This window comes from Myiozetetes cayanensis, unplaced genomic scaffold (genome assembly GCF_022539395.1).
Source record: "Myiozetetes cayanensis isolate MyiCay16 unplaced genomic scaffold, myiCay2020 scf7, whole genome shotgun sequence".
NCBI classification, from domain to species: Eukaryota; Metazoa; Chordata; class Aves; order Passeriformes; family Tyrannidae; genus Myiozetetes; species Myiozetetes cayanensis.
Window position 1 is genome coordinate 7,896,746 of NW_026087964.1, and position 25,332 is coordinate 7,922,077.

The 25,332-nt window shown below is 38.2% G+C and overlaps 1 protein-coding gene across 6 annotated transcripts in view; it reads right to left on the reverse strand.

Annotated features, from left to right (window-relative positions):
• SORCS2 (sortilin related VPS10 domain containing receptor 2) overlaps positions 1-25,332 on the reverse strand; it is a 545,954-nt gene that overhangs the window by 52,422 nt on the left and 468,200 nt on the right. For all 6 annotated transcript variants that reach the window (XM_050337677.1, XM_050337682.1, XM_050337681.1 and 3 more), the window contains exons 11-14: positions 24,156-24,258; positions 14,174-14,250; positions 6,733-6,824; positions 5,245-5,352 (exon numbers count right to left, since the gene is read on the reverse strand). In XM_050337677.1, the coding sequence (XP_050193634.1) occupies positions 5,245-5,352; positions 6,733-6,824; positions 14,174-14,250; positions 24,156-24,258 (380 nt within the window). The remainder of the gene's footprint in view (positions 1-5,244; positions 5,353-6,732; positions 6,825-14,173; positions 14,251-24,155; positions 24,259-25,332) is intronic.

The window sequence follows — 25,332 nt, forward strand, 5'->3', positions numbered from 1 at the left end:
AAGTAAAATGGAAGTGAAGTTAGAGTACCAAAGCTTCAGGCATTCAGCAACAGGGGCTTAAAATGACACAAAGACTCTATTCTGAATGAAAAAGTCACCTGTCACCCATTTCCTGTCCTTCTCCTCTCCTTTAAATAAGGATAAAGTGATAACATTCTTACAGAACATGGATTCCAAACCTTTCAGCTCCTCTTATTCAAATACATTACCAGGTCTGCCCTAAAAATGTTCTAAATGTGGGCTTTAGAGTGACACTGAAAGCATCATGCTTCTGAGTATATTATGAAACTTTAGGAAAGAAGTTAAAAAACGCAAAACTTCACCCACTCAACTTCTTTTGAGCGGAGGGAGAGACAGGTCTTGGCTCCAAGGCAGTGACACTACAATGCACTGCCTTTCTCTGCTGACATCTGTGTCCACAGAGATGACAGCAAAAGCATTAGATTGCTACTAAACAGGCACCTGTATACTTCACGAGCTGATACCTAGATTAGATCGGAGTAGAGGAACAAGTTTATTTTTTGAATGCTTTTTTCACCATGTTTCCTCCATCTATTGACAGACATACATTCCTTCTCACGCAGAAAGAAGAGTAACAGAGCAAGAGATTAATTAGCTTCAAAGAAAAGCTAGAATTTGCCTTGGGAAAACAGCTATTCTCTTAATTAATGAGGCCTTATCTACCATTTATCAATCTTCTATTAAGTGCTGCAGTATGAGAAAGTCAGTAGTGAAGAATTCACAACACAGAGAAGAATCTCCACCTAGTAAGATACTCAAAGACAACAGGAAAGGTAGTGTGCAGCCATGAGTGGCACAATAAGCCCCACAAACTATATATAATGTTGACTGTTATTTATGTTGTTAAAGGTTAGGTTGACATTCCCAGCAGAATCAACAGCTGCAAAAATCCAGATGGCTCTCCCTAATATCTAACACCTGTTAATATCCACCTGGTTATGAGTAATTTTAAACTAGACTATCTTCTTTTTTCCATTATCGCCTACGAACACAAAAGGAATGCAACAATGGACTTTCAAGACAGAAAACTGTGCATGCAGGGGTTCTCCAGTTCAGAGATGTCATAAAGTTCCCAGCAGCATCCTAAGTTGCTACTCTGTGAGACATTAGAAAAAAAAATACCCATCTGGAAAAAATACAATTACCCATGAGGAAGATTTTTATTCTACCTGACATAAAGAAAACTAGTACTTTTATGTAACCTCTTACTGGCCTTTTAAAAGGGGCCATGGACTGCAGTACCATGGTTATTGTGCCTACTGGGTTTACACTGCAACCTAAATAACCTGGTTTGGGAAACGCTCTCTGAAGCTGAAATGTGATTTAGAAGCAATTTTAACAGGCTTGAAACTTTTATTACATTACCTAATTCCTCTGAAGAGGAACATCAGTATTTCAGACATACGAAAGTTCCTCCTATTGTGCTGTTAGGTAGTTACTCAATCCAGTGTTATTAAGTATAAAACTGGGTTGCAGTAACTTTCATTCTTACAGAATTTAGCACAAAATAAAACCTACTAGACCATGCACTATTTTGATAAAAATATATCAATTAGTTGAGAAAATTTCTTAGCAAAGACTACTTATTTATTTAAGTTAAAATAAATAGCAGATTTGAGCTCTTCATTTAGAAGATGATTTTCACCCAGATCAAGTTTCCTAAACTGTATGAATACTTTATTACTTATCTTTCCTAAAACTCCTAACTAGGTCTCTTTAGAATTTGATTTTTATACAGAATGAGTTTCCTAAAGTTTTTGAATACTTTACCACTTGAAACTCCTAAAAATCTTAACTAGGTCTTTTGCAGAGCACAATGGAATAAAATATATTTTCCTTGGCATTTGTGTGTACATGTTTTGAATACCGCAGGGGATTTGGATGAATGATTTAGATTCATGTTGACTGGCAGATGACAAGTCAGTTTTATGAAAACTTTTGACAAGTCCACATTTGGTTTTCTTCTCTGTTTTGGAGAAAACACAAAACTTTCCAAAATGAAAACTTGAGGCAACCAGGTTCACATTCTCCTGTCTCTTCAGTAAAGCTTAACAGACCACTTCATTTTAGAATGGAACAGAGTGATGAGTGACATTCCTCAGGGGTCAGTACTGGGACTGGTGCTGTTTAACATATTGGCTGGTGACACGGACAGTGGGATCGAGTGCATCCCCAGCAAGTTTGCCAGTGACACTAAACTGTGTGGTGAGAAGGGATGCCATCCAGAGGGACCTTGACAGGCTTGAGAGGACAGCCTGTGTAGAGTTTATTAAGTTCAACAAGGCTGGAGCACCTGCCCTACGAAGACCCACTGAAAGAGTTGTTCAGCCTGGAGAAGAGAACGCTCCAGGGATACTTTCCTGTACCTGAAGGGGACCTACAAGAGAGCTGGAGGGGGACTTTTCACAAAGGGGTGTAGTGATAGAACAAGGGGGAATGGCCTTAAGATGAAGGAGAGTAGGCTGAGATTGGATACTAGGAAGAAACTCTTTACTGGGAGCAAGGTGAGATACTGGAACAGGTTGCCCAGAGAGTCTGTGGATACCCCATCCCTGGAAGTGTTGAAGGCCTGGTTGGATGGGGCTCTGAGCAACTTGGTCTAGTGAAAGGTGTCCCTGCCCATGGCAGGGGCATAGGGCATCTTGAAGGTCCCTTCCAACCCAAAGCATTCTGTGATTCTATGATTCTGTGACTTTGGATAAGTTAGGACAGAACTGGAATTTAAATGCAAGTCACTTCCAAGTCAGGTCAGTATTCCAGACACTATGCTGGAGGATGAGAAATCTCTCTTACAGATAGTGTTAACATGTCCCTTAATATCTTTCCCAGATAATCTTTTCATGTTTGTTTGTTTGTTTTTTCTTTTAATACAAATTAAAAACCTTGAAGGAAATCCCTAAGTTGACTTCAATGGAACTAGGACTTTATCCTATTGTAACAGTCATTTTCTGTAGAAGAAAAATATTCTTTGACTCCTTTGTGAGTTTATTCTAGAAGCTTTAAATAAAATACTGTCTGTTCCTCAATTTTGCTGCAGATTTTTCCAGTTATTACCTTCCCAATTCAGAATTATGCTCTCTCTCCTAATTTACGCACATTTTGACATTGGGCTCTTTATTCAAAGTCTTTATTCAAAAAAACTTCATACTAAAGAGAGAAAATCAAATTCCCATACTATTGAAAAATGTCAGACTAGGTCCTTAGTAATGGATTTGGGGATTCCTCAAGGTGAAAGACACTACTAATTTATTTCCATTACCATACACAGGTTCATCTTACCATGTTCTACTCAGAAGAAATTTTTATCTAACATAAAGGAAAATATGGCATAGTTGATTCTTGTTTTTTTCCAGGGAATGTGTATCAGGGGATGACATTACTCAAAACCAGCAAATCACTGTAGATCAACTCAAGCATAACAACTTAGTGCAAGAATAAGTTTTCAGAGAAAATGAACTGAGCCAGACAGAACGACAAAAGGTCTTGACATAAAGTCAGACTGAGCACCACTGGGCTGACAACATCACCCTTAAGGTAAAGCCACGATCAAAAGCAGAAGTAGAGACAAGGAAGCTGATAGAACAGCATCAATACAACACACACTGCAGGTTTATTCTTCTCATTATCTTTAAATTCTGGTAGGAAGGTTGCAAGTATTTTCAGGGCCAGTCTGTAATATTAAGTGTTTGATGTCCTCCATATTCTGTAGAACTACCTAAAAAGTAAGATCCTACAAGCCTGGCATTGTGATGCTGGAGTCAGACTCTTGTTCTGCCTTTAGAAATATATGTCATATGATGCTTTTTTGTCAGTCTGGCTTCATGTACCAAAACTAGCTACAGTTTTATATATTTCAGATTTGATTTTAAAAAGGCATCATGTTTTACAAGAGCTCTTTAGCCCATTCAGCCAGTATTTAAACACATCTTCACCAAATCACTGTTATAATGATACTTAATAAGAAAAAAAACAACCCAGAGCATACATATAGTCATCACACATCGTTTTATCTGCCAGTAAGCACAGTTTAGCATAAGCTTTTGATCCCTCTGCTTTTACTGAAGTGAATGGAAATACCTTATTCAGAGGCATAAGTGTCTTCATGTGGCATATATTACACCATAAATAAACCTGTGTTTCAGAGAGGGGGAAGATGGTGGCATAATACTGTTCTTCTCAGGTCATAGATGTATAATGGAGGATAAATGAGGCAGTGGAGAAAGAAAGAAATAACTAAGAGACCAAATTCACCTCTGTGCAGTAAGGAATTACGAAGTCGGCACAATGCTTTTAAGTACTTTGGGTAGGATTTCTGTTTTGCAGAGGATCCTTTACACAAGTCCACACCAGGCTTTTAATTTATTTTTCCCTGGGGAAAATGCTAGTGGTCAAAGGCAGCTCTATCTGTAATTCCTAGGAGAATAAGTTTGTCATGAACACACTGAGCTCAAGGATAAAGGATCACACAAACTGCTATGATAGGAGCATGTACAACAACCAGCACATCTCTGAGTGCATTCGCCTTTCTGGCTGCAGCCAGCATGTGCCTTTCTCCCTAACTGGGCAGGTGTTTCTTACTCTAAGACACTTCTAAAATATTGGCATTTATCGTGGAGATGGAGCAAAGCCTGTAGCTCAGATCCAGATGTCCCTGGCCCTTTGGAAAAAGACAGATAAACAGGGGCCTGAGCTGCAGAATTTGGCTATTTTTAACTCTGTTCACAGCATCTGCCTCAGTCACTGCACAGAACAAAAACAAGCATTTGTTAGCACAGTGCTTGGTTACACAAAGTACTGCAATGCTAGTTACTAGGACAACAATATAGTTGCTTACACTGTGAAGACAATAGATATTTAACATTTTTGATGTCTGACTGAAAATCTGTAGGGAAAAAAATGGAGGAAATATTCCCCCCCCCCTACATTTTTAAGATTTGTATTGCAGTCTTATAATTCCACTCTTCCTGGTGGTATCTTTGCAAGATTGAAATGAACTTAATGCAAATGAACACAATCCTTTTCTCAATCTGAAATACTGCACTCAGATAATTTCTAAGTCAGGTTACGTACCAGGGTGGTTTGGACATCAGTGTAAGAGTCTCTGTGACTGCAAGAAGCAAAAGCCACTGACTCAAGGACTATATCAAACATGCAAAACTGAAAGTATGCTCAAGTACATAAGCAGAGAGAGCCCTGAGAGCAGAGATGAAACCAAAACCTTACGTCATGACCAGTGTCTCATCTCCAGGTTCACTAAGTAATCCATCTACAAAGACTGAAGTGCTGGTAAAATTATGTGTGCTCCAAGTCTGGCCTTCATCTATGCTGAACCTGTAAAAAAGCAGAAATGGTTTTCATTTCCAACTATTACTACAAAAAGCAGAATTCACTTATTAAAAAAAACAAACCTCACTAGTAAAGCCTAGGATTTTTGATCACAAAAATACAATATGCCTAGAGGGTGTATCATATTAATGATCTTTTTTCAGCATCATATCCAACAGTTCACATCTTTATGAGAGGATGTATGATAAATTTGCCACAACAATAAAACTTCTAAGGGAGACAAAAACTGAGCTCTGTCAACAAACTATCTTCCTACCTTATGGATTCAAAAGCAAGTTAATTTACACTTCATTCTTTCTAGTAGTCTCTGACTAGAGACCTGTTAAGCAGAGGTCAGTGAAACATGAGAGGCAAAAGATCCCAACTGCTAAAACATGTGGGAGATGCAGTAACTGCAGGCATCGAGATGATGATGGCCCTTCCTGTCTGCTACCAGCCACTTAAAACTTTGCAGAAGATGCTGATGAATCCACAAAACATATTTCACATATTCTGTGCATCCAAAATTTAGGAATCAAAGTCTGTACCTGCTAACCAGGTACAGAGCCTAGTTCCTATTACTGTATACAATTCTGCAAAAAAAAACCCTAGTCACAAGTGATAAAGATCTGTTACAGTTTTTTATGCTGAAAATCACAGTTCTGCATGCCATTATATAAGGTTATCATATTTTGCTGCACCATCATGCAGTCTAAAACCTGATATTTTATAACAAAATGCTTTGCAGCAAACCTTTCCTTCTCAGCCAAACAAGCTGAGAAGGCCACTTGCTGCATTACCACTGTATGACAGGATCTTTGCACACTAAAAACTGTGTTTCTGGCAGATCATATCACATGGCACATAAGCCCACATAACTTTGCCTCTTGATTTTCAAAGTCTACATTATATTGCTCTTGCCAGAGCTACTCAGGGCTATTTTCCAGTTTCACTGTGGCCCTCAGAGAGGACAGAGATCTATTACAGTACCAATGAATTATCCTGACTGCATACCTAAGCCACATATGCATCACAGGTTGAGCATCATTGACATGCACTGCTGGTGTCAAACAGTACAAAATAACAATCATGCTGAACATGGCTTGTACTGCACAGTTCCAGAATAGCCTTTTAAGCAAAAAACCCCTACACTGATGCAAGTAAAATTTTCATATGATTAATGCATTATGCCATGCTACCTTCAGCATCATGAAATAATCTTTAAGAAAACATCCAACTGCATTTTATTGGCTTAATGACTGTTAAATTAAGCTGACTCCACCTGTTTTTCATACATGATCATGTTAAAATGCTTATCTTTAACTCTGAACTTTGCCTGAGGTCTTGAATACACAATAGCTCTACTCTAATTGACTGTAGGATTACTTGAGTATTTTCAGAGGGATAGAGGTGTCTTTGATAGCCACAATAACTCCACCATGGTCCAAGTACAAGATATGGTGCTCTTCTTCAAAGACCTACAAGTCAGACAAAAAAAGGCCAGCTAAGCAAATGCACAAAACAGCTGAAATAAAATGTACAAGCAAACAAGGATTAATAGACTTTTATGTTTTACAATGTCCACACTTCAAACTGAATAGGACATAAAAGTCAGGTTAACTCCTGTATTTGTTCCAGCTGTAAAAGAAAAGGAAGTTAAGTAGGTGAATCACAAAACGTTCAGGTTCAAATCACAGTCAGATTAAACTGCCTAAAGTGATTTTAGCCTAAGCTGATATTTCTGAAGTATGCATTCTGCATTCCTTCCTATTATATATCACCAAGTGACCTATCACCTTACTTTGGTATTTGCCATATCTTGCAGAACAAAATGCTTTGTAGTTTAGTTCTAAGAAAAATAGCAAAAGTATTGCTGTCCCTGACTTTCTCACATTACTCGGAAACTATAGAACTTTAAATAATTGGTACAAGCATGTTTTCTGCATTTCCAGTATCAGTGATTTATTTAAGTTCAAACATGTGACTTACCATGGAGGCCACTCTGAGGTTTGAACCAAAACACATGTAATACTGATTTAATGGTATAATTGATTAAAAGTTTTCCAAATTATTTAAATTCCTTTTTTAGAAGCCATCAGCAGTACCAGAATAAATCCACAGGTAGATACCTTCCCTTTCTTACATCTCAAATCTGTTTTAAGGCATGGTTTACTTGTGTTATTAACATGTGAAAGTTCATTTAACACAAGAGCAAGAGGTAAGGTGAGAGTTATCACACACACTAGACAAACATGTCTCCTACACATCTTGACAAAGCAGAGGTAAAAACCATTAAAAGGTTAGCTTTACTTTGCCATGTGAACGAAAAAATATTGATAATACAAATTTATTTTTTTTTTTACAAAACTGAGTGTTACATTTAGAGGATTTATCAGCAAGACTGAACCAGAGCTGCAGTGAAACTATCCTAAAGCACACCCACAGTTACTTCAAAAAATAATAAGCATTAAAAAAAAAAGGCATTTAATTTGGGTTGAGAATTCAGTCTTTCTCTCATCTAGTGAGAACATATTTTATGGGAATCCTAGGGCTTCAAGTGTCCGATCAGTTTTCCAGTGTTGCAGATTTACAGGTGAAACCCTGATATGAGGCATTTATAGTCCTATCTACTTATTCTACACAGCTGCATATTTTAGAAGAGAATTAAGAAAAGGACAAACATTAATTTTAGATGCACTTCAAAAGGATGAGATCAGCTGTTTGAACTTCTGCTTAAACCAAAATGCAACAGTTTATGCTGGGACATGAGCTTCACCATCATAATGAAGATAAAGGAAGCTGATATCTGTACCACTTTATCCAAATAAGGTTTTCCCAGAGAAGCAGCACAGCAGTTCCTCGTGTACCATTTTAGTACCCTGCTTAAGCACAGCAGACACATTACATGCATATTAATACCATCATTATATCATAATTTTCTTGCACACACTTCAAACATTTTATAACCAAACTGTATGAAATTCCTTATGGAAGGAATTCATCTTCAGTACATTGAAAAGAATTAACAATTTCATGCATAAAAATAAATATTTATCTCTACTTTCTAGAAATGAAAGCAAGACAAACAGTTTGCAAAGGATTTAGGCAAAGGTGGTCCCAGTGTCAGAGCTGAAGTTCAAAACCGAGAACATACCTGTTCACAGCAAGCTACAAATTTTGATATTTTTCACTCCACTAACTAAAGCCAGGAAATAAATGTGTTGTGATCCTTAGTAGTAGCCAGCCACTAAGGAATAAGGTTTTTATAATCCATTTATGTAATTTTTCAAGCACATTATGTGCCTTATAATCATAATATCAACTTCTATTCTCTCCCCTCTGCTCTAAATGTTTCTGTGTCTCTCCCAACAACAAATTCAGCAGCTATTTCAGGTCAGAATACCTGTTGGGTGCAATTACCAAAACTCCATGAAATCACACTGAAATGATCCTAAAGAAATATATGCCACACAATTTTACTCTGCAATGCAGAAGTTTCAAAAATAACCAAAAAATCCCAAATTCATTTGCTTCTCTCATCAAATGTCATTAATTTCTAGATTCAAATCTGGACACAGAAGTTTTCCTACACAGAATGAGCCAGCTGGACCTTCCCAGAGTTAAAAGGCTGGAACTGTAGCCTGTTTTGCTGTGCTTAATGTTGTAACCATCCATCTCCTGAGATGTCTGCAGGAAAACAAGTATTCTTGCTTAAACGGACGTTTTCCAAGTTGCTTTGATACAAAAGAATTTAACACAAGAAATAATATTCCAACAAAAAAAGGCACCAAACTAAAGTTCCAGAGATCCAGATTCAGTTCCTAGACATACAACAGGCTTTCTGTTTATTAGCTCAACTGAGCATTTTGCTGCTACAAGAGCTACTTCGGTAGCAGATCAAATATGAAAGGTTTTTGCTGATCTTTTCCTTTTATCTATGCCATTTCTTTTGAAAGCCAGGCCTTTCTCTTACTCTGTTTGTCCTGTTTCAAGTACAGTGTTGTAACAGACGCTGTTGAAATAGCAACAGCAACCACAACTGTGAATAAAACTTAGTATTTTAAAAAAATAAAACCAGTTGTATATACACAAGGTCATCCTTAGCATTTAACTGAGTATCCTACCATTTCATGTTCATTAACACATTTTGTGATACTGTTTTCCTGGTATAATAGACAGGGAAACCTTTCAAATAAACTTATCTGCTCCATGAGTTCACTTCAGGTTATGCCTTCATGGTCCACTTGGCACTTAGTTTAATATTTGGACTTAGTGATCTTAAGGGTCTTTTCCAACCTAAACAATTATACAACTCTAAGACTCTGATTCTAAGCCCACACAGTTCATGACAGTGTCCAGGTGAGATTCCCTCCTCCTACAGACCAGCCCACTGCTGCTGCATGGATGTCTAACCTGCTTATCAATCAGCTCCTAAACTACTGCTGTTTGCAGTGGAATGTTGTACAGTACACAGATAAAAAAATTCAGTTTTTCCTAAAAAAAGAGTGATGGTTTCAAGATATTCCAACAAGCAGCTCAGGCACCATGCAACAGAAAGGCAGAAGAACAACTAGAGCCAACACAAGTGGTATTGTGGTTACTTATAATCACAATCCCTGTTTTTACTTTTTGCATAAGCTGGCAGAATTAGAACACAGGAACAACCAAAAAACCACAGATGAAATGCAAAGAGCAAATTTATTCTCATTACCTGGCCAACCAGGGGCTGAAGCAGCACCTGGGCAGAGACACACAAGTGGGAATGCAGGCACTGAAGAGCTAAAGGATCCATGCTAAAGGATCACCCACTCTGCTGTTTTCACCTGCATTTCAAGAGTTTGCTCAGCCATAATTTACCACTCTGCTTTGGTCTTTCAGGGGATCTCAAACATGTGTGATAGTGTGCCTCTAAGTCTATCACAGGCCTATGTTATCTAAACATAGATGTTCTGCTAGTGCAGTACATAAAGCCAAACAACACTATATGTGGGTTTTGACACCCGAGCTGCACATCACCTGACTGCGTTTATAATCCTCCTCACCAAACTTCCATTATTTCCCCAAACATTTTCATTTTTCCCTCATTATTTACCTAATTTCACAAAACCCTCATTTAGGGGTTTATTTCTATCTGTAAACACTGGATGTGTTTATATGTAAGTCATCCTGAACTCTCCAATGACCACAACATATGCAAGTTATGGACGGGTTCAGGTCAAATCATAGAATCACAAAATCATTAAGACCTCTAAGATCATTGAGTCTAACCATGAACCCTGAACACTTTCAAGTCCACTACTAAACCATGTTCCTAAGTGCGATAGGCACATGCTATTTGAAGACTTCCAAGGATGGTGACTCAACCACTTCCCTGGGCATCTTGTTCCAATGCCTGACCATCCTTTCAGTGAGGAAATTTTTCCTAATATCCAGTCTAAACCTCTCTTGGTTCAAGATGAGGCTGTTTCCTCTTGTCCTATTGCTTATTACCTGGGAGGTGAGACCAACCCCCAGCTGTCTACAACCTCCTTACAGGTAATTGAAGAGAGCAAGAAGTACCCACATGAGCCTTAAAATCATTTAAGTATATACAGCTAGCTAAGAAATTATGGAAAGAAAATGATCAGCAGATTGTTGTTAAAGTGAGAATGTATTACAAACTGAGGGACTGGCTCCAGTTAAGAATCACAAACTGGATTTGCATCAACAATGTGATGCTAGTGCAAGGAGGAGAAATCTTCTGAAATGGAGTGCCAGTAATGTCAAAACATCAAGGGTAATAATTTTGTTCGATATAGTACTGACAAAATTTGTAATTTTGTATTCAGTTTTACCGTGCTTCAGGAGAGACATGTCATATTAGATAGTCCAATATATGAGCAAAAAAAAAAGGGGAAAAAAAAAAAAGCAGCACTTTAGGAATTTGACTCACTAGGAAAATCAGTGGATTGGAGTTTGCTGTTTCCAAGGGGAAAATTCCTACAGTCTGGGTAGACCTGATAATCACATTTCAACATCTAAAAAGTTACTCAAAGGTGACAGGAAACCACTCCTCTCTAAAGATAAGAAGAAATTACCTTGTAGATTTTGTGAAACTTTAAGAATAACAGCAAAAGGAACAGTCAGCTTACGTAAAATATTCAGAAAAATCTATGAAGAATGGTGAAACACCATGTAGCCTGAATTTCCTACAGTGAGAGATTAACAAATAGTTCTTGCAGAGATGTTCCTAGTACATTTGATCTTGTCTCAGAGAATATGGTTGAATTACATGATCTTTGACCTTTCCCACAGTTCTATATTCCTATGAACCGATATTGCTATTATTTCAAGAAAGCTTTTAATTAATTTCTTGAACTGCCTTTTCTCCTCAGTCTCTTATGTTTACTTTTCTGCTCTGCTCTGTCTCTATACACAGGCACAGACTGCTCATCCTCTAGCCCTGCAACACCTTGTGAGCACATGAGAAAGGTGCCAGGCACTCACTAATGACAACCACAGTCTCCAAGTGCAGAATCTTAAACTCAGATGAAAAATCATTTCAAAGCATGGGATTTGTTCTGCATTCACCAGCTCACAAGGCCTGCAGTTTACTTAATTATTTAAATTCCCATATCACCTGACTGAAGCCTTCTCTCTCATTGTATGAACTCCAACAGAGAAAGGAAATGTACTGCTGTCATCTGGAAGAACTGTTTGGTCGTGAACAGTGAAGCCATAAAATACATGCAATAATCTACAATTTAATTCTCATTGCAAATATTAGGATTGAGCAAGCTCTTTCAAGGGCTTGGAAGCAGTTTTAATTAAAATAAAGCTAGCAATGGTGCTTTCAGTTTCTACTGTTGCAATGAGAGATCAGTTTGTGATCGGTTTTACAGCATGAATAGGCACCTTAGGGTCAAGCTGCAACACATATCATTTACCTGAGTGTCTTGCAAATAAAAAGAAGTAAAATATGGATTTGATCCCCTTCACTCTTTTCTTCTTATTTTTAACCCCAGAAAAACTATAAAACTTTGGCAAATACTAACAATAAATTATGAGAGAGACCTCTATGAAGTATTGAACCTGTAAATCCTGGAAGACTTTTGCATTTAAACACCTATTTATCATATTCTAGGTTTCAAGCAGGAATTTGGCACAAAAGTTTAGTTTTTAAACATCAAAAGACATTCTCATGGCAAAATAACCCATTTATCTTTAAAAGTCCTTTTAAAAGTGGAGTATTAATGGCATCCTACAGTAGCAATATAAGAATCTGATTGTATTTTCCTCTTCTAACCTTAAATTCTGCAAGCTCAGTAACACTACCGAGAACATTTTCACACTTAATTGTTCTCAGAAAATGACTCCATTTGATTACAGCTAAACACTAAACCACTATTTTAACTGAAATGAAATTGGGTTTTGACATGCTTTAGTCCTTTGAGGGGGAGGAGGTGTTCCAGCTGCCACAGCAGAGTAAAGTGCGTGGTGCAGGCCATGGTGAGGCAGCTCTGCCTCTGCAGTCCATGAAGGTCCATGGTGGGGCAGAGATCCACCTGCAGCCCACGGAGCAGGTGGATGTATGAAGGAGGCTGTGACCCCATGGGAAGCCTGTGCTGGAGCAGGTTTGTTGGTAAGACTCGTGACCCCATGAGGGATCCACGCTGGAGCAGCCTCTTGCTGACAGATTGCACCCTGTGGAAGGGATCCATGCTGGGGCAGTTCATGAAGAACTACAACCCATGGGAAGGACTCAGGTTGGAGAAGGTCATAATGAACTATTTCCTGTGGGATGGACCCCACAATGGAGCAGAGGAAGATGTGAGGAGTCCTCCCCATGAGGAGGAATGCAGGGTAGAGAAAACATGTGGTGAACTGACCATAGACCCAGTTCCCCAGCCCCTGTGCTGATGGGGAGAGGAGGTAGAGAATCTCTGAATGAAGTTGAGCTGGGAAGAAGGGAGAGTGGGGGAAAGTTGTTCTAAAATTTGGGTTTATTTCTCACTGTCCTACTCTGTTATTCATTGGCAATTAAATTAATCTTTCCCAAGTTGAGTCTGGTTTGCCCGTGACAGTAATTGGTGACTTATCTTGACCCACAAGTCTTTTTTTATATTCTCTCTCACCTGTTCAGCTGAGGAGGGTAGTGATAAAGTGATTCTGATGAGCACCTGGCATTAAGCCAGGGTGAACCCACCACACTGAGACAAAGCAGTTTAGAATACATAATAAACATGCAATGCTTTAATTGTTACTAGGCAGTGGAAGCAAAAGACATCCAGAATTCAGATAGCATTACTACATCACTGTTCTCTTTTTAACACTTTGGTATTTGTAGTCCCTGAATTTATTAAATCATACTAAAAGACATTCAAAGGTTTATTTTTTTTTAAATCTGTTTTCACTCAGTTTCAATGAAGAACAAAGTTTATGCTTAAATAACAGTTTTCAGACTATGAAGCTGAAGAATTTCTGCCTTTGTACCTAAGCCATGTCTTTTATCTTCGAATGTTTGTACTGCAAGATCTAGCCCAAGTCCACCATTAACATAGGAAGATTATTTAAATTATTAAAAACCTAAACAGATGCTACTTTTTTTGCATAAGATACTTTTAAGATCTTTAAGAAGGGATTTGCAAAGACTCAAATTGATCAGGCTGTCAGGTCCCAATGAAATTCAAATATTGTCATCTTTTTAATCTCTTGGTTTCCAAGCAAAATGGAGATAATAGTAGCCACTGCCTTCAAAAGAGTGGGTATCTAAAGACTAGTTAAGCATTATAAAATTCATCACATTTGATACATTAAAATTATTTCCAGGTTCCTTGATGTTTCCTACCTGACGCCATGTGTTCCCACAGTCAGATGTTATGTACATCTCCTCTTTATACTCAACCAGCTGGGACCCCAGGTTACCTGTCACAAAACAGGAGAAAACAAGTTTGCACCAAAATGAGCAAGAAGATTGGATCTAGTCCTGATGCCAGTCGCAGTAAGAAGTTTCCAAGTCAAAACAAGAACTAAACTCAGGTAATGAGGCTTACTTCTATTCTGGTAGGACCAGCAAAATCCTTTAAAAAAAATATATATGTACACTTTAAAAATCTTCCTTTCCATTACTATCTTGTCCATTGGTGGGAGAAATGAAGCTTGATTCAAATACTGAAACGCAGAAGACAAACCAGCATTTTAGTTCTGTTGCTGCATGCTGAGAAATTATTATAAAACAACACGTATTTAAGATATAAGTATGAAACATCCATGAGCTCAGAAGCTTTACCTTAACCCTAATCATATCCTGTAAAAGTATTCATGTTGAACTCAAAATGTTCAAATAAAATATTTTATATGTAAGACTTGATGAAGTGGTAGCAAAATCTAGAATCTGGTGAAATATGTAACACGGAAAAGAGGGGACAGGGCTTTTGAAAAAGAGTTTAAGTGCAAAAGAATTGAAAGCAGAATGACTTGATTTATCTAAATATTGACTAGGAAGCTACTGAATATTTTTGACAAGAAGTACTGAGGAGAATTCAGATTGCTGCAAATCTAACAGAAGTGTTAAACTTGTGGAAGATGATAGTAGATGCAGTCCCAAATACTGAGATTGCCATCTTTTAACATGCCGTATTTCAAACACCAAACTATTAAACCACCAGGCAGTTTACAATGTTCTAGGGGAGAAGCAATCATGGTACAATATTCCTTCTAAATTATATTCTCTGGGGGATTTTGACTTAAATATATGGTTTGCATATTTTTACAGTAGAAATAAGATGAAAGTTACCAGATCCTCTTAAACAGAAGAGGTGGTAAAAGAAAACACTTGAGATTAGGATAGCAGTGTGAAATTCCACTTGTGTGTTACATAAATAGCTGGTTTTAACCACTAAAACATATCTGGTTATGCAGAATATGCTCACTAGTCCTGAAAGTTTCCCAAGAGGAATGACAGTGCTCACTGCCCAAAATACATGCTCTATTTAGACCATCAAGGTTGCATGTGGTCCACTATTTAGTGGTATAACTCTACATTATTTAAGCCTAAATACATCCTGGACAGGATTAGGATATTTATATTGAATCAGGGAATTTATAGAAGTCAGTTAATTTATCTCAATTGCATCTAACATTTCAGAAGATGCTGCTGCCCCTTCTTGGGTTTTCATTTTTGCAACCCACTTCACACTCTCTCATTTATGAGATAATTCAGCACAGATTCAGTTGGTTGTGTCATTTTGAAAAAAGACCCTATTGCTGTAGGTAATGAGATTTGACAAGGTCAGTACAGCATGGATGAAGGTGGTGTGGACTGACCACCTGCTAAAGAACCAAACTCCTATGGATGAAGTAGATGTAAGACCTGTGTGAGATACTGGACCGGAATTTCACTGAATTACTGGTATGGGCCGGAACCAACTCATTGTGAGTGTGTGAGTGTGTGAATGTGTGTGTGTGTAGGACTATGCCTAGACCTGCAGGTCCATGGTAAGGCCTGCACATGAGCCCTGCTGAGAGCACACGGCAGAGCCAACACGGCTGTGCCCCTGCAGAGCACGTGGAAGAGCTGTAGGCCCTGCAGCCGGGCTCTCAGTCGAGGCAGACCTGCCTGGTAGCCTGACCACACCACACCCCTGCAGCCTGTGACTGGCTACAGAACACCTCACTCTGGCTTGGAAGGCACTGACCAGGTATCCTGTCTGGGAGGGAAAACTGAACTCTATAAATACACGAGACTCCATGAGAGCCTCTTCTTCTCTCCTCTCCTGCCACCTGAACCATGAGAACCATCCGATCTTGTTGGTAACTATTTTTCCTTTCCTTTCCTTTCTCCTCTCTTTCTTCTCTCTCTTTACTCTTTTAATCTGTTTTCTTCATTTACTCTTTTCCTTCTCTTGTAACTTAAACCAAATGAATTGTGTTTTTCTAAAGCTAGTATACTGATGGTTTGCAACAGAAGTTTACTGTGGAATGGGTCTTTGTGCTAAGTATTTTAGTGGAATATATTTTCTTGGTTATATTTGCATTATACTCCTGTAAAACCTTTGGCCAAATAACTTATTTTTCTCACTAAATTGAAAAGAATTTCTTTTAGAGAAGAGTGTGTGACTCTTTCTCCGGGCACTAATTTGAGGTTATAACAAACCAAAAGGCTTTTAAAAAGCCTTAAATAAAATGTAACCACTCTGGGCAGCTTATAACTTAAATCTGAAGTGTAACAACCTGTAAAGTCAAAAATGTGCCAGAACCAGCTTGGACTCACAGTGCAGGGATGACCCATACGACTGCTATTGAATGTAACAGCAGTTACTCCAAGTGGGAAGGAAAGAGAAACAGGCAACTCTGGAGTGAATAGCCCCTATTCTTTCTCCACAAACATCTTCCTCTTCAAAAAACAGCCCAACCCTAATTCAGCACTGGGGCCTGTCTGGCACACAGGCTCACCTTCCCAACGCTCTCTCTGCTGAGCTGGTCCAAGTAGCAGGGATGGCAAGGGCCATCACATGGTTCACAGAAAGGTTATCATTTTTACATAAGGCTGTCTAGATTTTGGAAACAAAGGCCCTGATACCAGCAATCGAAACCTACATGACGTAAATGACAGAAAGCTACAACCATCAGTGTTAAGGACAAAAGAGCATAGACCTAACTAAAGGCTAATTTAAAAAAAAAAAAACCAACAGATTCAAACTTTGGTTTTATTCTGTCCTGTAGTCCTTGAAATATTACATTTTTTTGTTTACATTCATGTTGCATTCACTTAGGCAGATCTTCTAGTATAAGAGAAAAAAACTCCAATAGTAATACATGACAAAGTCATAGAATCATAAAATCATAGAATATACTGAGTTGGAAGGGATCCACAAGGATCATTGAGTCCAACTCCCAACTCTGCACAGGACCACCTCAAGAGTCACACCATGTGCTTGAGAGCATTGTCCAAATGCTTCTTGAACTCTGTCAGCCTTGGTGCTATGACCACTTCCCTGGGGAGCCTGTTGCAGTGCCCAACCACCCTCTGGATGAAGAACCTATTTCTAATATCCAACCTAAACCTCCCATGAATATTACCTAATGAGACAGTTCCAAAAGGAAAGCTTCACACGTGAATTCAGTTATATTTTCTGTCCAAATACAGCTTTAAGATTAATCTGCTCACTAGAAGGAGATATGAACGAGAAATCACCTTCTCAGGGTTAAAGGTAGGGAAGGGAGATTTGATTCACTGGTTATAAAAAACACATTTCTTTTACTATTCTTACTTTCCTCTGTATAGTTTTCACTGGTATATGCATCTGCAAATGGGTATATTCTTGTCCTTCTGCAGTTATTCATGGAACGTTTTCTATGGGACAGAAACACTTATTTGTTTGCTAGAATCTAAAGTATTGCTGTCAGTCTACACCTTTTTTTGCATAGATATCTTTAATGAATGCAGTGTTAGTTTTGCTCCTGGATAAATGCTGTTTATTCGACCTTTTTTCACCACTTACTAAAATCTACTTGCATGAGTAGGTCTTTAAAACACAACTCCATAGCAATTCCTGAAATAAAGAGTTCAGTGGTAAACTGCCTTGCTAATGGAAAATTAGTCTGTAAACTAAACAGCATCAACTTGTGCTTCATTAAAAAGCCTTTTCTATCCAGCTGATATGGTAATGACTGAAATATACTAGCAACAGTATTGTAATTGCAGCTCTGTTAAAAGACAGACATGAACTTCTCCTAGTTCTGCTTCTACCTTCACTGCCTTCTCTTGATAAATGAGCAAAAGGAGTTGGTGGGCTCATTTATAATTCCATTTTGGCAAAAAACTGATGAACAACAACAAGAGTTTGGGGTACTCCTTTGGGAGAAGGGACTTAAGTGCTGTTTGACCTTTGAAAGCAGTCCATCCCTGGGCCAAGGGTGAGAGCCCAGAAGAGGTACATGCAGGAGTTTCTGACTGCTGACACAATGTTTAATTGTGTCATAAATGAAGGCTATAATTTTCATGACCCAGATTTTCTGGGAGACACAATTATATGACATAATTTTGCAAACTTCATAAGGTGAAATCTTCAAGCAGATTAAGAAAACCTTTCCGTAAGGAATGATAAAACTTTTCAGTGCAGTTGGAGTTTGCTCTGTGGGTCCTGCAGAAGATGTCTTGCTGAAAAACAGTGTCTGGATTTAGAAAGAAAAGGCAGTTTAGGCCAAATGCAGAAAACCTGCGGCACTGGGGAAGACAGGGAGGCTCCTGCAAAGCATAGGGGGCTATTTGCTGTGGGAAGCAGCCCTGCAGCCAAATCTGAGAGGTGACAGGCAGAAGGAAATATCCAGGAACACATAGGGATGTCTGATGACTTTCTTAAGCCACAGGTATCACTACGAGCTGTTAGCCTGAAAAAGTAGAACTGGAATAAAATAAAGTTCTTCAAAGAACTAAACGAACTCCATACAGCTTTATTAGCAAACCTTTCTATTTAACGTGCCACACAAGAGTTATGAGTTTTCCCTATTTTAAGTTACATTGTTTTAACTTTATTTTTTAATACTCTAATAAAAAATAACGTCAACGATGTGGAACATTTTGTACTTTCCAAAATTTAAAATAAAGCACATAATTTTAGGCTCTAGCTACCTCAAAAAGTGTCATGTTATTGGATCAGCCAGCTAACTAAACAAAGCACATGAAATGGCACCCCATAAGCCCCTTTACATCAGCTTCAATTCACATCAAATTAAATGCAAAAAATCCTGACACTAGTAACGTTGCAAATAAATAAATGACAAATGCAAAGCCACTGCAGCACTCAAAGTAGAACTGAGACATTCTGAATGTTTCCACGCCATGTCTGAGAATTATGAATCATATTTGTGGTAAGTGTGGCAGCCAATAATACATGTGCACAACTGCCATTGTGATCAAGTGACACAGAAGGGGAGAAACAAATTATGCTCAGCCCAAGACTGGAAGGCAACACCTACAGTGTTTAAGTACCATTCCAACTCACCAAGTGTTTGGACTGTACCACACACCCACAAACATCACTGTCCTTTTTGCCTAGTGAGCCACACCAAAATCTGTGCTTCTTATTACAGCTGTATTACTAACAAAACTTTATGAAACTGGATCATATACACCTGACTTGTCCTTAAACACTCCCCCAAAGGCTTTTGCCACCAACACAGCCACGATACTGTGTTACATGGACTCTTGGCCTGAGCCAGTATGACTGCTGTTGTTATGTTCTGACACCTTGCTGCTGCTATTCAGGAAGCAAAAGGAAATGGCCTGCGTTTTTGAGGTTTTTATTAAGGGTGGTCATTTTTCATTTCTATTACTTGCATTCTTATAAACCTTTTCAAACTGTGCTTTGGAATACAGGAAATTCTTTCTGTTTTTTACTCATCCTGAGTAAAGGCTGATTTGAAACAACTGGGTAAAATCACACTGTTCCATCCTTGCAAGGGTGGCAGTCCCAAAAATCAGGACATAACATAAAGGCATTAACTACCATTTAACATAGTTCTCCAAGCTGTCTGTGACTTTGTGCATGACAGTATAGCACAGGGATGGGAAAGAAAGCAGTGTATTTCAGTGATGACTGATGTCCAACCAAGCTCTCTAGAAAGGTGGTATAGCTATGGTGGTATAAAACATACAGATCTCAAGATGGTAATTAAAAATCTTCTTTGCTCAGGCATTTTGGAAGGTCCAGTGACCCAAGGGAATGGCCTGAAACTGTGTCAGGGGAGGTTTAGGTTGGATATTAGAAAAAGGTTCTTCACCCAGAGGGTGGTTGGGCTCTGGGACAGGCTCCCCAGGGAAGTGGTCACAGCACCAATCCTGACAGAGTTCAAAAAGCATTTGTATGATACTCTCAAGCACAGGGTGTGACTCTTGGGGATGGTCCTGTGTAGGGTTAGGAGTTGGACTCGATGATCCTTGTGGATCCCTTCCAACTCAGCACATTTTGTAATTCTGTGAAATATAGGAGATTACTTTCATTTACCATTTACCATTAATTTGCATGTTTTAAGTGCTACTCATCACTGTGTTTACCCATATTTTTATATGTGACTTTAGACATGCTTACTGTGAGAAGAAATAATCCCCATATGCAACACCTAGATAATCCTTCTAATATGGAAAATCTTTTCCAGTCACTTAAATTTAGCATACATGCAGACCTACCTACTCCAAAAAGGGACTTGTGCCTTGCCTGGATTGGTAATTAATACAGTCAGAACATCCCTTCAGGCAATGCACAGAAAGCTAAAATTTCATGGTTTGTAAGCTTGTACTCACAGTGTAGAACAAATATACAACCAATTTGTATTTAAATGTCCCAGACAGACAGTTTTTGCCTGGTAAGCTGAAGATGTGTTCAGCTGAGGAAGTGGGGAATCAGAACTGAGGAACAGGTTGATGTGAGAAAAATTCAAAGGAATTGCAGGATGTTCACTTCAAAATGCACTGGGAAATGCTCAATCATCTCCCTGTTCCCTCATCCTCTTTTATAGAGGCATCCCAGTATACTAGTTTTGTGAAAAATGATAGAAATTCATCACAATGTATGCAATGTATTTGGGCCTGACATGACAAGAAGTAAACAGAACTTTTCCAGCACTTCCTCACTTTGTGTGAATGTGCAGAATTTACTGCTCGCTTTATTTGCCATCTGGATAGGAAGCTAAACAGGTCATTTTTGTAAACTGGCATCTGAAAAAGCTATCCCTCTCTAAACATTTTTCATAGAAAAGTCCTTCGCAAGTTTATAGTAAAAATTTGCACATGAATTGACACACATTTCATAGCTGATGCTGTGACAAATAGAAGTTGTTGCCAAGATTAAAATGCATGATCAAATGTAAATGCAAACCCCTATTACATTTCTTAAAGAGAGCAAAGCGATTATTTAAAAGAAAACTTTTGTATACAGCTATAAAATTTAATATTCTGTCTGCACAATTTATATATATACATAAGCTAAAAATATGCATTCCTGAGAACTATTTATTCAACTTTAATAGAGCAGAATTTTTATTTGTAAATATGAGTTTAAAAAGATGCAATTGTAAAATCCTATTACTGTATTTTCCCAAATGCTCTAGATATTAATGCTGTTCACAATTTTTTTTTTTAAATTAAAACAATATTCAGTAATCTCTGAGCTCTGATTTTCAAGCACAGTATCAAAACTGTCCTTCAGTCACAGGTTAGCTTTTCCATTACCACACGCAGATGTGTTGTATAAGCTTCCTACAAAGAAGCCAAACTCCACGTTAAAGGAATCTTTTCTTCTTTTTGATTGATAGCCACACTGCTAATAATTGAGAGCATGAACCTCGTGGTTAGAATCCATATTTCTAGCTCTTATCTGCTTGTTTGCATTACTTGTTTCTACCCCATGGTTACACTTTCAGGGGAAAAAAACCATATTCTTTATTGTCCTTTATTTTTCTCAGCTAATGGGGTTCTTGTAAATATTCTCTCTTTCCATCAACTGCCAAGTAGGCCTTCTTAGCACCTGCTCACTGGTCCTGAAAATTGATTATCAGAATTGTACACATTCTTATTAATAAGGTCGCTGTACAGTATTTTGACACAGTATTAATATTTTCCTCTCTCTGTTGGCAATTATTTACCTACTTCACCCTCAGAATACATTTCCCTTTTTTCAGCACAAGGCACTGATGGTTTGCAGACGTGGTGTGATCAGCTGACATTCTTTATCATTTTCAGTCATTTCCAGAAGATGTGCTCTCCCTAAATCTAATAGTAAAATTCCAGTAGTGTGTGATGTGGCCCAAATAACCTGATTTCTGCATGTGCTAAGAATATAGTGTTTCTGTTGATCTGCATAGGATTATCAGTTTCAAGGGTCAGGTCAAAGGAAATTCAAGCTCACTGTATGTAAAGTATTTCTGATAAGAAGTAAAAGTTTACAAGGATATCAGGTTTGCCAGATAAGACTGAACATATGCACTGAATCCAGATGACCTGAGCATCCAAATAATGTAAAGGCAAGTCAAAATCAGAGTTGATTAAAGTCATGTGTTGGCAAGGGGATGCAGTTGCTCTATAAAATTTTTAAGGCTTCAAAAGAAGTTCCTTCTCTCTGTTTGCAGCTACATGACCTACGAGAAAAAGGATGCACTACTCTTGGGCAAGTTTTTCCCAGTTTCACGCCATCCCTCCCAGGTTTGTGGCCAGCTGCTATGCTATTCCCATTACATTATGGGTTGCTCTGCAACCAAGTCAGGTTTAACATATTAGTTCAGTTCTTAATGATATTTGGATGTTGTCAGAAACACTCCCTCATGATCACGTTGAAGAAAACTGTTGACAAGTTTACCTACCTGGCACAGTAAGACAGTGTCACAGTGACAAGACCTCACCCCATTCTAGAAAGACATTGAGGGCAAAATACACTTCTACTACCTGCCCTCCCTAATATCACCTCAGAAAAGAGCAGACTTAAAAAACATCAACAAATCCCCACCAAAAGAAAACAACATCTCAACAAATAGCAGTTCAACACATCAGATTATAGTGCAAGAAGAAAGAAAAACAAAATAGGAGTAATGGACTAATTAATTAAATCTCATAGCTTAATTTGCTACTGGAAAGTATTTAGGCATAATATGGTGGGGCTAAAATTAAGAACCTATTTTGGAGTACCCTTATGTCAAAAGAAGACAACTGAAATAGATGTTATTTTTTGAAAAATTTGTATTCATAAAATGTGAACTGAACACATTAGAAATCCATCTACAAGGCCACTGTACAAATTCTTAGTCTCATTTTTATCAATTAAAACATAGCAGCATTTCACCAGATAGGTCTGTCTCCAGTAAACTACTTTAAACTCCCTTTACACTAGGGAGAAACTTGAAATCTTCAGTTACATGGAAGTATTGGCAGCTGGCATTCTCTTTAAACAAAAAATATGCTCACCTTGATATTCTCAGGAAATTTTCAATTTAATAAACTCTTGATAAGAGACTAGTGTAAGCTAAAGCAGAAGCCATTATTCGTTAAAAATAGATACACTTTTATGAAAAAAGAATGTGGCATTCCACCTAAACATAATCCATAACATAAGAACAAAATAATGCAATTTAAAAAAGGGCTTAGAGCAGTTCACAATTTGATAATTTTGAAACAAAGAAACAGAAGAATAAATAAAATTAATAGATGGACAAAGGGCACAAAGTAAAACAGTTCTGTGAATATTTTTCCTGATGAGCTAAACACTGCAATGGAATTTCTTTCATTAAATGCCACTTCAGAGTGACTTGACTCCATATGTGTGTTATAATGGAGAAGCCACAACCAGCATTGTTCCCAACACAGAGACACATGTGCCTCTTTCAATTCATCTCTCTTTAGGCAGAAAGGAATTAATAAAAATTACAAGACAAATTATCTGTATCTAGGCTTAAAAACAAAGGCTTGGCCACCATTTACATCAGTTTTGCTGGGCAATTCATGATGCTGGAGGCCCTATGTGTCACTTCCAGAGAAAAAGAATTCAGGATATGTCCTTCAGCCACCATCACACCTCCACACTGCTCTAATAGGGAAGAAGGTACTGCACAGCACAGCAAAGCATAATGTATCCAGGAATTTGTTATAGGTCTGCCTGAAAACATACAGCTGTAGGGCTTCAATTAACTTTAATTGTTCAATCAAGAGATTCCCTATAGGATTATTCTGCAGGGAAGCCTTATTTTGGCAACGTTGATAGCATCAAATTCTTATAAACCAAAAGTTCTACAAAGAACCACTGCCACATTTCAGGTCTTAAGACATTATGTCATGTACTTACCTGCTCCCATTATGAGCCCTGGTGCAGTGTCCTTCGTGTGGACTGTTCCCGACACATAGGGATTGTCTGCCCACCGGAGATGGAGGTGAAGGTAGCAATCAGGCTTTTGGGGCAAGAAGAAGACAACAGCTTTTACAAATAATGGCTAGCAGTTATGCTCCTACAATAATGAAAGCCCAGAGAGAGAGCAGCTTCAGCAGTGTTTGTCTTCATAGAGAAAAAGAATGGCTGTTTCTCATGGTGCCAAATTCCAGTCTGAAATATCAACCTTCACTTTCTAACAAGAATATCTGGTGATGTCTGTGTAGTGTACCACTATCTCAACAAAAAGATTTCCAAAAACGAGGAAGTTAGTGTGAAATTATTGTATAAAAATCCCTTCATCCCTTCCGACAGAATAATTGCTTAAAATTGCTGACTAACAGCGACAAATATTGCACGTTTGTTGGTCCCAGGTAACTGGTGAAATGATGTTTAAAAACAACTGCTTGGACTGAAAATGTCTTTTTTAGTAAAAAAGGTGGTGTGAAAAATAGCTTAATGACTTTCAGAAACATCATCTCTCCTTGCTAAGCAGCTTACTGCTTCTTGCCCTTTGTGCAGTGGCACTCAAAGGTCATCTTGTTCACAGCAATTCCAGCCACGAGCTTTACCAGGAGTGGGCTGCCAGCATGGCCTGGGAGCCACTGCCACTGCAATCTTTCCACTCGTCTCAAAATGATCTGGATCAAGCCCTGCAGACTTGAACCTTGTAGCACAGTCCTGAACTCTTCAAATGGGAACAAGCAGCTCCAGCCTTCCACTTCTGCTATGTGGAGAGGAAACAAAGCTCTGGCAGCGTCTGGACCACAAGCATTTATTTTGCCCACCAATGCAGAGCTTTCAGTACCCAGGAGCAGAAAGCCAGTGAGAAAAATACAAGGTTTTCAGTACAGCTTTGCAAATAACAAAACTATGGTATGGGTAGCCATGGGTAGTTGGGACACCTAAACAAACAGAAATAACACTGTCTTACAAAAAGAAAGGACTTTTTAGTGCAGTTTACTGTGGTATTTATTTTCAAGCTACTGTAGGAAGTTCCCTTTAACAAGGAACCAAAGGTTACCTTGATTTAATATGAAACAATTATGAAAGATGGAAAGAGAAAAATTATTGGTCAACTCTATTTAATTCATTA